This window comes from Mandrillus leucophaeus, unplaced genomic scaffold (genome assembly GCF_000951045.1).
Source record: "Mandrillus leucophaeus isolate KB7577 unplaced genomic scaffold, Mleu.le_1.0 Scaffold3, whole genome shotgun sequence".
NCBI classification, from domain to species: domain Eukaryota; kingdom Metazoa; phylum Chordata; class Mammalia; order Primates; family Cercopithecidae; genus Mandrillus; species Mandrillus leucophaeus.
In genome coordinates, this window is record NW_012103142.1 from 3418520 (window position 1) to 3432417 (window position 13898).

The window sequence follows — 13898 nt, forward strand, 5'->3', positions numbered from 1 at the left end:
CCCGGCTAGTTTTTTGTATTTTTAGTAGAGACGGGGTTTCACCATGTTAGCCAGGATGGTCTTGATCTCCTGACCTCGTGATCCACCCGCCTCAGCCTCCCAAAGTGCTGGGATTACAGAGATTTTTCTTATTCTTGATGACCTTGACAGAGTTGACTATCGGTCAGGTATTTTGTAGAATGTCCCTCAGTTGGGGTTTGTCTGATGTTTTTCTCATGATTAGGCTGGGGTTGTGAATTCTGGGGAGGAGACCACAGAGGTAAGGTGCCATTCACATTGCATTACCTCACAGGCACATGCTGCCAACGTGACGTATCCCTGCTGATGTTGACTGTGACCGCCTGACTGAGGTAGCGTCCATTGGGTTTCTCCATTGTAAAGTACTCTTTCTCCCTCTATCCTTACTGCAGTCTTTAGAAGAAAGTCACTGTGCACAGCTCATACTTAAGGAGTGAGAAGTTATGCTCTACTCCCTAAAGGGTCAAGTATCTACACAAATTATTTAGAATTCTTCTGCAGGGGAGCTTTCTCTCTTCTGCCTGGTTTACTTACTTAGGTAATTATATGTTTATATCAGTATAGACTCACGGTTATGTTATACTTTGGGTTATTATTCAATACTACTTTATTTTTTTCCTCAAATTGTTCCAGCTTTGGCCATCGAGAGCCCTTTCAGTTGGCTCTTTTACACATTTTAAAAACTGAATTATTTGTTTTCTTATTTAAGGGCTGTTGTATGGTCTAGATAAATGCCCCTCCCCCACCCATCCTTTTTGAGACAGGGTCTCACTCTGTCACCCAAGCTGGAGTGTAGTGGCGCAATCATGGCTCACTGAAGCTTCAGCTTCCCAGACTCAAGCAACCCTTTTACCTTTCTCAATGAGTCTTACAACCACGGTGACCTTCTCAGAACCAGCCTCAGCTGGTTGCCTCCCCTGCCTAAAAGTCGTGCTACAATAATGCTTGCCATGAAAACCAAGGATCTTAGCTGCTGCCTACAGCCCTGACATGGTCTGGCCCCTGCTGCCTCCTCAGCCTCCTCCCCCAGCACGGTCCCCTCACCCCACACTGACCTTTCAGGCCCCCACCACGTGGAGTGTCCTCAAACTTTGTGGCCTTTGTGTATGCTGTTCCCTCTGCTGAAACACCCTCACCACCCCGCCCTGACCATCTTGGGCCATGTGCCCTTCAGATCTCTGCTCACTGCCAGTCCCTCAGATGACCTGCCGTCTCTCACAGCACCACACCCCTCTCTTCCTGCACTTGCCTCAGCTGAAACTCTAGATGATTTGGGTGGGCAACGTCTGCTCCCCCACACTACACCGTAAGTGCCAGGAACCATCACGTTTGTTTTCACTCACGATAAATTCAAGTAAGTACAGAAAGACCTTTGAAAAGCACTGATCCAGTTTAGGAAAATAACTCAAGAAACCATTTTCGCAAAAGCCATGCTGCTGCCTGGGCTGAGTAACACCCCATGCTGTTGTTTCTCCTAGATGCTGTTTATCTTAATTCTCCCTCCAAGAGAGTGATTTTCCCCCGGGTGGAAGTGTACTGCCAGATAGAACTCGCCCTTGGCAATGAGTGCCCTGAACGCAGTCAACCAAGCCTTCAAGCACAGCAGGCCAGTCTGGAAGGAGCCCCACGACCTCACACGGAGTGGGTTCCCAAAGGGGATGGAAGGGGCGGCCACAGTCCGCCTGTGTCCCCACCTGTGCAGACACTTGAATCCACATGCGAGTCACCTGTTTCAGCACCAGTCTCTCCACTTGAGCAGCCACCTGCGCAGCCACTGGCCTCTTCAACGCCACTTTCTCCAACTAACATGCCACCTGTATCATTCCCAGCTATGCACAAGCCACCCAGCTCCACACCTGGCTCATCACTGCCCACCACACCTGGATTGTCACCTGTGTCACCTCAGCAGCAGGTACAACCATCTGGATCACCACCCAGATCCCCACACTCTCAGGCACTCACTTCACCCAGGCCATCCCTGGGGCCTTCAACTGTGGGGGCACCTCAAACACCGCCCCGAGGTTCTTTTTCAGCCTTCCCTGCTCAGCCACCTGTGGAGGAACTAGGCCCAGAACAGCCCCAAGGTATGGACCCTTCTGGCTTCTTATGGCTTTCTCATTCCTGGAGCCCCTCGGCAAGAGAGCAAGGACACCAGGGCCGATAACTGCTTTTCTAGGGGTGCATGGATGAAGTTAGCAGTGAGCTTCAGCGTCTCTGTTCATTATGAGGACAGTCCGCCACAAGGGGGCAGTATAAAGGACATTGGTTCATTCCCTTGGTGGGGTGCTTCTCAAAGTGTGGTCCCCCCTCCCGCAGCAAAAGCATCACCTGGGAACTTGTTAGAAATTATAATCCTCAGGTCCTATTGCAGACCTACTAAATCACCAACTTTGGAGGTGGGGCCCACCTGTCTTTTTTGCAAGCTCTCCAGGTGATTTTTTTGCCTGCTCACATTTGAGACCGCTGGGCCAGTAGATTTTTACTGTGAAACCTGCTGTGCTGGGCAATGCTACTCAAAGAGTGGTCCGCAGACCAATCCAGCCCTCAACTGTGTGTTACTTGCCCACCACGGAGTGAATGCAGAAATTAAGAGTAATCATTTAGAAATGTTTGTAGCACTAAGGTATTGCCACAACATCCTGGAGCTTGACCACTTTTTACTAATTTATTTGCATTGTATTTCACAAAAGTACGAGTTTGTTAGACTACAAAGAAATTTTTTAAAAACTGGTTCCTTACTACTACAGATGATTTCAGAAGCACCACTATATAGGCTGCAAAGATAAACTGTTCTCAATTCCTTATTCAGGAAATCTCCCTTTCAGCAGAGGAGATAACACGGCTACTAACCTCAAAAATACAGTCAGGGCCTAGGTGTGGTTACTCACAACTGTAATCCCAGCACTTTGGAAGGCCAAGGTGAGTGGATCACCTGAGGACAGGAGTTCAAGACCAGCCTGATCAACATGGTGAAACCCCATCTCTACTAAATACAAAAATTAACCAGGCATGGTGGTGCATGCCTGTAATCCCAGCTACTTGGGAGGCTGAGGTAGGATAATCACTTGAACCCAGGAGCTGGAGGGGGCAGGGAGCCGAGATTGCTCCATTGCACTCCAGCCTGGCCAACAAGAGTGAAAATCCATTAAAAAAAAAAACAAAAAAAAAAACGGAAGTATTAAGTACTATATAACTAACAAAAACACAGTGTTGGAGGGTATTCGTAGAGAATAAGATCCTCCAAGCTCCCTTGCTGGCTGAATGCCATTTGTACTGGCAGTGGGGGAGGCACCGCAGGAGATCAGGGGGAGTATGAAAAGCTTCTTGGAGGTGACAGGTGAGTTTAAATGGGCAGGATTTTGAACATCATGGTTTGTGGGATATATGGGATGGAGTAGAAAGAGCATTTCCGATTTTGTTTATTTAAGACGCTCAGTTGCAGTGCAGGGATGTGCAGGGTACTTTCAAGGTACTTTAGTAAGGAGAGGACATGTGTGTGGCCACCATGGATGGTCTGGGTGGGGACAGAGGGACAGAGACCCAGATGAGTGACTGAAGCCAGATTGTAGGGTGCTCATGGTCCTCAGCCAAACTTCCAGAGCTATTATAGTAAACGTCACAGATCGGCAATGTCTCCTCCTCTGGGAATTAGTCCCAAGTTGGCAGAGATGCCCTTTCTTTGGAACAGGTTTACTTTGACTCTTTTAATGAGACAGAAACAAAAGGCCATTAAGAAAATTAGGCTGTGGCTCATGCCTTTGAAAGGCAGAGGCAGGTAAATCACTTTCAGTCAGGAGTTCAAGACCAGCCTAGCCAATGTGGTGAAACCCCATCTCTACTGAAAAATAAAAAATTAGTCGGGCATGGTGGCAGGTACCTGCAGTCCCAGCTACTCAAGAGGCTGAGGCAGGAGAATCACTTGAACCAGGGAGGCAGAGGTGGCAGTGAGTAGAGATCTTGCCACTGCACTCCAGCCTGGGCGACAGAGTGAGACTCCATCTCAGAAAAAAAAAAGTCAGAAAATTGGTCACAGTGTTTTACCTGCTCTCTTATTTCCTGTTGAATGCAAAACATTTGTTTTACATTAATCATACCTGTGCATGAAGGTGGCCATCTTCAGGTACCTGAGCAATCCTGGGCCCCAAGTTGGCATCCTCACTCATATTGGGGGTGGATAGAGGGCATATATAGTCTAGTGATTCTCCACTGGGAGTGATTTTGTCTCCAGGAGACATTTAGCAATGTCTGCAGACGTTTTGGTTGTCACCTAGTGGTTAGAGGCTGGGGACACTGAAAAATACCCTGTAATTCACAGAATAGCCTCTGTAAAAAGTGCTAACTCTTAGTGTCAATAGCATGTACTGAGATTGAGAAACCATGTTATAGCCTACAACTGAGCCTCAACGGTGACATCCTAGGCCATCTATGCAAGTTAGGCAGAGCTGAGACGCCCTAGAGCAAGCTTATCCAACACGCGGCCCAGGACGGCTCTGAATGCACCAGTCTATAAAAAATTCATAAACTTTCTTAAAACATTGTGAGTTTTTTTGGGATTTTTTTTTTTTTTTTTTTTTTTTTTTTTTTAGCTCATCAGCTATCATTACTGTTGATGTATCTTCTGTGTGGCCCAGGACAATTCTTCTTCCAGTGTGGCCCAGGGAAGCCGAAAGACTGGACACCCCTGTCCTAAGTTTAGTAGTATCAGTCATTTAATGATGGCCATTGGTGGCATTGGGGAACAGGAAAATTGTTAAAAGCCCTAGGAAAATCCAAAAACAGAAGGACAAGCCTCATTGTGAATAGATTTGGGAGAGTTAGGGACATACAACAGGCCTCTAACAAGATAACTTCAGAGGAACCTACATATACTTTATATTACTTTCATTTATATATAATACATAATTACATATTAACCTTCATATATTATGTACCCCCATACTCATTAGAGACATGCAAAGAGCTCACTTAAGAGCAACGGTTGTGAAACTATTAATACTCTGTTCCAAGAAACAAGCAAAAAGCATTACATGGAGCATGTGATGGAAAGTCCAGCCCCCTCCAGGGGATTTTCCTGCAAACCTTCCCTAACACACTGCTTTCTGTGAGGGCGCTATTTTTTTCTTTTCCTTCTTTTTTTTTTTTGAGATAGTATCCCACTCCCAGCTCACTACACTCTCAACCTTTGGGGCTCAGGTGATTCCCCTGCCTCAGCCTCCCACGTAGCTGGGATTACAAGCATGCACCACCACACCCAGCTAATTTTTGTATTTTTAGTAGAGACAGGGTTTCACCATGTTGGCCAGGCTGGTCTCGAACTCCTGGCCTCAAGTGATCCACCCATCTTTGCCTCCCAAAGTGCTGAATTACAGGCGTGAGCCACTGCACTTTCCCTGGGAGTTGTTTCTAATGTTCCACCAAGGGTCCGAGTCAGCCCCTCCACAGATGCCGCAGGCCTGCATCTCAGTCAAGTCCCACAGCATGACTCTGGTTGTAAAGATGAGAATCTGAGGACAAGAGAGTTCTTTGCTGTTTTTAAACCTTCTCATTTACTTACTATTGCTATTTCAAAAATGACTCCATATCCCCCCTCCCCATCTCCCTCTTGTTTCCTATATTTTTACTTTTAGCTGTAGCTCCTCTTGTCTCTTCAAATCCAAAAAGCGCCGTGCCTCTGGTTCATGTGAAGGAAACCGTCAGCAAGCCTTATGTCATGTAAGTTTCTCCGTGGAGCACGTTCTTTCCTTTGGGCAGGAGAAGGGAGCCCGGCTAAGCCATATCTTCCACCACCTTAGCTGCCCCAGGAACCCTGGGATCCTTTTCTGGTGTGTGTGATTGTGTGATTACAGGTCCACCCCTTTACATCTCACAAAGCCGCCTTCTCTTGTTCAGTGAGGGCAGTGTGTGGGGAAGGAGCCTGTCCGTGTTGATGTCATTCTCTTCTGCACACTGGGAATGCTCCTTCTCTGAGTGCAGTGTGAGAATGCGCATCCCCTGCCCTCGTATTTTATTCTCCGGTGATACCACCGTTCAAGAAGGCCTGCAGGCATCCTACCTCCCAGCCTTAGGCAGCTCCTGCATGGCATGAATTAAGGATCTCTATCAAAGGCCTTCCTTACTCGAACTATTTTCTATTAGCCTCATAATGACCTGATAGTCCTAGACTGTAGACTGTCCCCAGAAAATCTTTTTTATTATGCACATCAAGTGTCTGGGTTGTGCAACATACACTCCATTGTATCTTTGCAATAACTATGAGAGGGCCTGGGGATCTGCATTTTTTTAAAACATCCCTGAGGACCACATTACCCAGGCTCCCTTGCTGGCTGAATGCCGTTTGTACTGGCAGTGGGGGAGGCACCGCAGGAGATCAGAAATTGGGTCGAGGGTATTTCTCCCCACAACCCCAGCCCCCTCTGATCCCTCCCTGCCTTGGGACCACTCTGGCAGTGGCTGGGTTTCTCCATGACCACAGCTGCAGGTATTGAGAGAGTAGGGCCCGAGGCATTCTTGCTTTTAATGTTTGCACTCTCTCTCACATCAAGCGTATTAGAATTTACCTGCTTCCCACATTAAGTATAATTTTAACCGTAAAACTTTTTGAAAGAGTTTGTATGAATTTAACAATTTTGAGCTTAGGCATAAGTTATGCATTTTGTTCACATAATTTAAACCTTTTTGAATTTACATATAACTGTATAAAAGTCTGAGTTTCAGTTGACTCATGGACATGATGTTACTTAGATAAATATTCATTGATTATATTTTTAAAAGTTTGCTGGGAAATCCAATGCTCAGCCAGGGTTGAGAACCACAGCACGGGTGTGCCCACTTGCGGAGCTGAGCAGGCCCGGATATTGGAGGGCCCAGGCCAGGCCCATAATGAACCACTTAATCTCTTTGCCTAGGGAGAGCCCTGCTGAAGACTCGAACTGGGTGAATAAGGTCTTCAAGAAGAACAAGCAAAAGACAAGTGGCACCAGAAAAGGTTTCCCAAGATATCTGCGATCCAAAAAACCAAGCGGCAAAGTGCAGTGAGCATGACTAATGTTCCTTAAATCCCACGGAGAGGAACAGCTTTGGGAACTGTGTTCAGGGAGATTCTGAGGAATGGAGGGGAGAGTAGGGGAGTAGCAGAGGGGTGGGAGGTTGGGCTTTGGAACAGACACATCCGACATAAAATTCCTGCTCTGCCACAACTCCACTCAGGGATCATGGTTGGGACACTTGCTCTCCCTGAGCCTCCATTTCCTGTAAAATGGGGTTGATACCACTTCACAAAGTTGTGAGAGTTTAATGTGATCGATGATGTAAATTGCCTCATAGAATGCAGCATGCGTAATAGCTCACAATAAGTAGATGTTATGTTTACATAATTCCCAGAGGTTAACTGGTTGTCTCTCTGCTTCTGAAGAGATGCTACTTAAAAACAAAACTAGACAGGCCAGTCACGGTGGCTCTAAGCCTCACCTAAACCAAGTTTTAATTTTTTTTTACTGAGTCATCATATTTTAATTAAAGGCTCATGCAGGTATACAAACACACTCACAAATTCAAATGACAGCCTCAAATTCAAACCAAGCCAGGTATTATTTACAATTATTTCATTGGGTCATCAGTGTATTCTCTGAATTGGCCAGGCATGGTGGCATGTGCCTGTAGTCCCAGCTATTTGGGAGGCTGAGGCGGGAGGATTGCTTGAGCTCGGGAGTTGGAGTCTGGCCTGGGCAACACAGTATTCTCTGAATGGAACAGACCCACACTGCTATTTAATTTGCTTCAAGTCTTTATTGGTCAGAAAAACCTCTAATCATTCTGAGCAACATCCTTCCTGGTTGTTCTTGTCCCAAGTGGGGTCCCTGGATGAGCACAGGGATTTATCAGACAGACAAGGGTCAGAGGCTCACCTGGTGGCCAAAGACCCACCTCGAAGTCTAAGCAATGCACTTGGTGAGTGGTGGGAAGCCGTATGGTAGGAGGAGAGTCTCAGAGCTGCTGCAGGAAGTGGAACAAACCACCTGTTCTTTCTGGATGACAGGTAGGTAAGGGACCATGCAGGACGGCAGCTAGAGGTCCCTGGGTTCATGGGATCAACAATCCTAGCCTGGGATTCTTCTCACTCATTCTTGATCTCCAGCCCCAATGCTTTCCTGACCTTTGAGTGTCCTTATCTCTGTCTCTAGGAGCTCACGGTCAAGCTCGGTCGTGGGAAGCCAGGCAGGTCTGCGGTGGGTGTGGGGAGCCTCCCTGGGGCTAGGAGCACTATCTGGAAGCCAAGCCCAGGCTCCAGTTCCTTGATTCCAGGGCCAGCTCTCTTCCCACTGCAGCAGAGAAGCAGGAACTGTCAAATTCAGCAAAAGCCACTTTGGTCGACAAACCTTCTGGGAATGAAGGTGCTTTACAAAGAAACAGGCTGTGACAGAAACAAACAAGACAACATTCATAAACTGTGGGAAGCACTGTTGTCATTGGGTCACACCTCCTGCACCAGGCAGGTGGTTGTCTGCTGCGTTCCTTCACAGAACAGATGATGAGCCTGCCTGGAGGTGGCAATTTACCAACTGATGGTCTGAAGCAATTCCAAAGGCTGGGGTAAGGGGTAGAAAAGAGAAGCTCAAAAATGTTAGGGATAGAGAAGCGGGGAGTGATTCAGGAAGAGGAGAAACCTGCTCATTTCCTCCCAAACTACAACTACTGTCACATCCATGGGCTAGTCCTGTGCAAACTTCCAGTCCCCAGCTGATATCCCTGCTGACAAGCAGAGAGAGGCTAGAACAAAAGCTAAAGTGTAGATGTCCCACACACTAATCAGTATTGCTTTTTAATCAGAGGTCGAAATTCATACTCTAATGCAAATTGTATTAGTCAGTTATTGCTGCTATTATAACGTTGCATAACAAACAATCCCCCAAATCTCAGTGGATTACAAGGACAAACATTTGTGTTTCTCTTTCATGGGGCTATGTGTTGGCTGGGATAGCTGTATTTAGGCTGCAGGCTGGGTTAAGTCTGCTCCAGGCCCCTTTCATTCTAGGACCAGCAGTGATGCCAGACTTGCTCTTCTCCTGGAGCGTGGGTGGGTGTACGTATCAGCCTAGCTTTCCTCTGCTAGCCTGGGCTCTCCTCCAGTAAGAGTTCAGTGGTCATCTGACTCTGGATTGTGTCACTGGCCTCAAAGTGAAGAGACAGACTGAGAAATTGAGAGGCTGCCTGCAGGCTACAAGTGGAGAAGGAGGACCCCATCTTGCCCCCAAATCCTCCTAATTCCTACCAAGTCTGTGAGATGCCGCAAGTTTCCACCATAAGAGATCCTTTTCTTTGAGTTTCTGTGGAATTTCGCCCATTACAATGTGAGTGTAATAATAATAGCTACAGTTTACATAGTACTTATGTGCCCAGCACCATGGCACAGAGAGGTTAAGTAATATGCCCAAAGTCACACAGTTGGTAGGTAGCAGAGCCAGGATCCCAATCCAGGTTGTCTGTCACCAGTGTCCTGATGTTCCAACTCAGTGACACAGCCTATGAGGGTGGTAGGAGCACTGGAGTGGGAGTCAGAAGTCACAGAGGTTAGCACTGGTTTCTCCATTCTGGCAAGTTACTCAGTGGGAGTTTCAGTTTCTCTCTATAACATCGGCCCTGCCTTCAACCCATGGTTATTTAGGACTTAAATGAGAGGCTGAATGTGGAAGCGTCCTGTGTGATTCTGGTAACAAAGACATGTCAGGACCTTATGACCAGTGCCCAGGCCTGTATGGGACATTTGGGAGGGTCCCAGGCAGTCTGTAGGCTGGGGCACCAAGACAAAGGAGCAGAGAGAGGGTATCTGAATGCGTGGTTCCTCCTAGGAGCTTTTAGGAATGCAGATTCTTGGGCTCACCCTGCACCTGCTGAATAAGAAACAGGGCTGTGGCCCAGCAGTGTGTGTTGTGCATGGTCCACCAGATGACTGATGCACGCTGGAGTTTGAGAACCACTGGATTACTATGGAAGAGAAGCACAGAGGAGAGGCAGCTAATTCACTCTGTTAGCTTGGGGATCTCAGGGAACCTGGTGGAGGTGTGGAAGAGGAGCAGAAGTTAGTCAGACTGAGGATGGGGGTGTGGGAAGGTATTCCAGGCACATGGGATGGCCCAGAACAAGGAAATAGTCTATGCAAGCAGTTAACTGCGGTTGCAAGGATGGAGGTAGCGGAGAGGCCTGAAAGTGAACTTGGAGATGTGGTGGAAGGTAGGTCAGGCTGGCTTGAATGACCGGCTAATGAGGCTGGACTTCCCATGTGGTGCTGGGGAGTCATTGCAGGGTCTAAGCAACAGAATGATAGATTTGAAATTTATGGAGATTTGAAAATCATCCAGGAATGTACAAGTCCACATCCCAGTGTTTTTCTGGGCTCCGCAAGTGTTTTCCTCCATTTTCCTAGAGAGGGCGAGTTACTTGCCCAAACTCACACAGCAGGTGGAGGTAGGGCTTGGAAATGAGGCCTTCTGATTCTCCCTTTTGTCTCCCTTCTTTTCACCTGTTCTTCCTCGGCTTCTCCTATCCAGGTCTGCTCCCTGCCCACTCCACTTCCCTCTGCTCTCCACTTCTGAGACAGTTTGGCTCACCTACAGACCTCATCCCAGCCGGATCCAGGAATGCAGCTGCCCTGAGGTGTGGAATTCCTTAGGATGACCTTGGAAGGCAGACACTGCCTGTCCTGTTCTGGGATGCTGTGGTGACTCCTGGGTCTCATTGATCCAACTTCTCTTCTTCTCCCACCTTTCCCTTCCTGGTCACAGTCAAGGTCAACACTAGCCCAGGCAGCACCTTGTGTACTAAGAAAATAGCACCCCTTCCTGGAGAACCTGACTACCAGCCACTGGAAAATTGTCATAATATACTGATTTTGTTAGAGTAAGATACTTGACTGACAACTGCTAGAAAACTACAAAGAACATGCAAAGACATGCATAAGTCTACGAATCGCCTACCCCCTTTATATGGCACTGTATCCTTGTATAGCGTAAACTCTGTACAACTGTACTCAGTCATCCGGAGACCACTCCAGCCCTATCCCCTTCCTAAAAATACAAGTATCTGTTGAACTTTCATACATGGAATGATGTTTCAAACACTCTTGTATCACCTCCCACTGGAGATTACATTTGCAAGCAGCAAAAGACCCTTGGGTAATGAAATGAACCCCCTAACTGGCTTTTGGTGTAACTTGAGATTTCCAATTTCCATGCATTGGCTATAAAAGGCCTGGCTACTTGCTCAGGGCTGCCCAAGGTGTATGAACCTGTAAGGGTGATCCTTGGTGGAACTCAGGTTAGGGAAGCCCTAGATGGGGGACTCAGAAATAACAAATCTGTCCTTTTCCTAGGAAGCTGTGAGCCGTGAGAGAGAACTGGAGCTGGAATGGGAGAGAACCTGAGGATCCTGAGGCCAAGCCTGCTTCTCACTGCTGTCCAGCACACTCCCCTGACTCTAGGCCTTTTTGAGGACCAGGGACAAGACCTACTGCCAGTCCCAGTGGTGCGCAAGATCTGTTTCCCTTCCAGGGTGAGCATCTCAGCTTCCCTGCGATCCTCTCAACCCTTCCACTACCCTACTCTGGACAGACTGATGGACGCCAGCACTGATCGGCGCTCATGGACCTTCCTCCCAACCTTGGCCTGAGCTTGCTTCTTTGAGATGGGCCGGATCATTTCTACTCTCCCCAGGATCCTGTCCAAGGGCAAAACTCTTGGGGGCCCAGCAGGACTGAGCCAACGACACACTCCCTCTTTCCTGTGGTGGCAGGAGCCCAAGTTCTATTGTTTGTTTTTTAATTCTCACAGTGTACTAACGGCTTGGCCTGAGCTGGTCACTGGAATCACTGGCTGAAATTGCTCAGGCAGCCCAGGCATCGAGATCTTTCGAGCTCCCCCGGGATTTTGTGGTGCTGCGGTGTTGAGACGGGCTGCCCTGAAGTCCTGGGTGGCTGTAGAGGAAGACGGAGGCCAAATGTCCCTCCCCTGCAGCCAACACAAATGAGGGCTAACTCTCTGTCTGCTGTTCACACCTCAGTGAAAATGTTCCACGAGGAAGACAACTTCAGCCTCAATTTTTCCAGCCTGTCCAGAAAATAATTGCCCCCCACCTCCCCAGAGAGCAGACAATCTCCAGTCCCCGCCAGGCCCAGCAAGGAAGCCCCAGCTGCCCACAGGCCTCAGGTACATTTGCTTACCAAATCCTGAAATGCAAAACCCAGAATGAATGGGTGGAGGACGATGCTAAACTGGCCTTAGGAGCCTGAGGAGGCCATATGCAAATTTAAGCCTGGTGGGGTTGGGGATTTAGGGGCTTGGGGCTCAGCTGTGGCAACAGACCCCACTTAACATGGCCATTTCAGGGAATAAAATGTACCTTTGAGACCCTGAAAAGGGTCAAAGTCCCAGGGGCCTTGCATCCTCTGCCTACTCTGGTTGATCTGTGACCAGACCGGTCAAAGGAAGCAGCTGGAGGTGTGTGCTGGGGGGAGACTGACCAGAGAGGCCCGCCTGGCCGCAGGCCTTTCTTCCAGGAGTGGCCTCCATGTCTGCAGAAGCCTGAGGCCTGGGAACTAGCGGGAGGAGAGTGGCCTCTTTTGCACATCCCAGGAATGCTTGTTCCCTGGGACCCAAGGAAGACTAGAACTTAATCATAATTATTGTTTTAATTCAAAGTCTGTATTTAGAGCTCAGATGCTCTTAATGTCATTTATGTTAAAGTATTAATACATCCACTTGTTCCCTTCACTTGGGTTAATTATTTTTCTTGTTTTGAGGTAATTAAAATAATTGTTCTTACATTAGTTTCAGAGTTGCCAGATAAAATAGAGGACATTTTGTTAAATTTGAATTTCAGATAAACAATGAATAATTATTTAGTAAGAGTATGTCCTCAATATTGCAATTATTTATAATTTATCTGAAATTCAAATTTAACTGGGTCTCCTGTATTTTTATGTGCTAAATCTGGCAACCCAAACTAGTTTCTTTCTCCTTTTTCTCTTTTTTTTCCTAATCAACATGAATGGATTATTACATGTCAGCCACTGTGCTTTGAAACTGAGAGGCCTCGCTTGTACCAGGGGCAACACCAGAGTGCTGTCTTTTCTTCCAGACAATCACCTCTGACTGATACCCACAGCACAACCCCGCTGTAACCCAGCTAACACCTCCAGTTCACACCTCTAGCTCAACCGGTTCTCAGCTGACCCCATTATCTCTGACTCACCCACTTAGGCTTCTGACTTCTCAGAGGGAGGGAATTAGGTTAATTATGTTATGATGTTACTTGCCCACCTTTTTAAAGCCATGCAAAGCAGCAGGACCTCCATGCACCTCAGTGCTCTTGTAAAAACCATCTGTGTTGCTCTACATACTTGCCAGCACTTGGGGGAAAAAAACCGAAAACATCTATGGTGGGAGTTGAGGGGCCCCACCCCTCCACAGCACCCGCACATGGTGCCCTACATTCATATTGGCACAAAAGCCCCATAACCAGTGGGGCCTGTGAGCATCCTGAGGGCAGGGGTTGTGTCTTTTGCATTTGTGTATTCCACACAGTTAGCACCAGAGCTGGTACATAGTAAGTGCTCAATAAACATTGGTTGAATAAATGAACTAATGGATAAGATCATAAGTGGAGGGAAGGGCACTAAAATAGGAGTTATCAGAGCCTGATCCTGGCTGGGTTCTGTCTGTATCTGGCTGTGTGACTGTGAACAAGGCGCTTCCCCACTCTGAGCCTCTGTTTCCTCATCTGTGAGAGGAGGATAATAATGTCACCTCCTCCTGCTATCCTTGGAGCATTAGGGTGAGCCTTCGGGGACTGAGGAACAAATACTCATGTGTCACCTGAGAGGAGAAAGA

At 47.6% G+C, this 13898-nt stretch overlaps 1 protein-coding gene across 2 annotated transcripts in view; it reads left to right on the plus strand.

Annotated features, from left to right (window-relative positions):
* The window catches only part of PNPLA1 (patatin-like phospholipase domain containing 1), a 37856-nt gene extending 30765 nt beyond the window's left edge, over positions 1-7091 (plus strand). Inside the window, exons 6-8 of one of the 2 annotated variants that reach the window (XM_011986584.1) lie at positions 1497-2102; positions 5646-5730; positions 6924-7091. In XM_011986584.1, coding sequence (XP_011841974.1) covers positions 1497-2102; positions 5646-5730; positions 6924-7053 — 821 coding nt within the window. In that variant the 3' untranslated portion in view covers positions 7054-7091. The remainder of the gene's footprint in view (positions 1-1496; positions 2103-5645; positions 5731-6923) is intronic. The other variant, XM_011986585.1, reaches the window with a different exon arrangement.
* The last annotated feature ends 6807 nt before the right edge of the window (positions 7092-13898 follow it).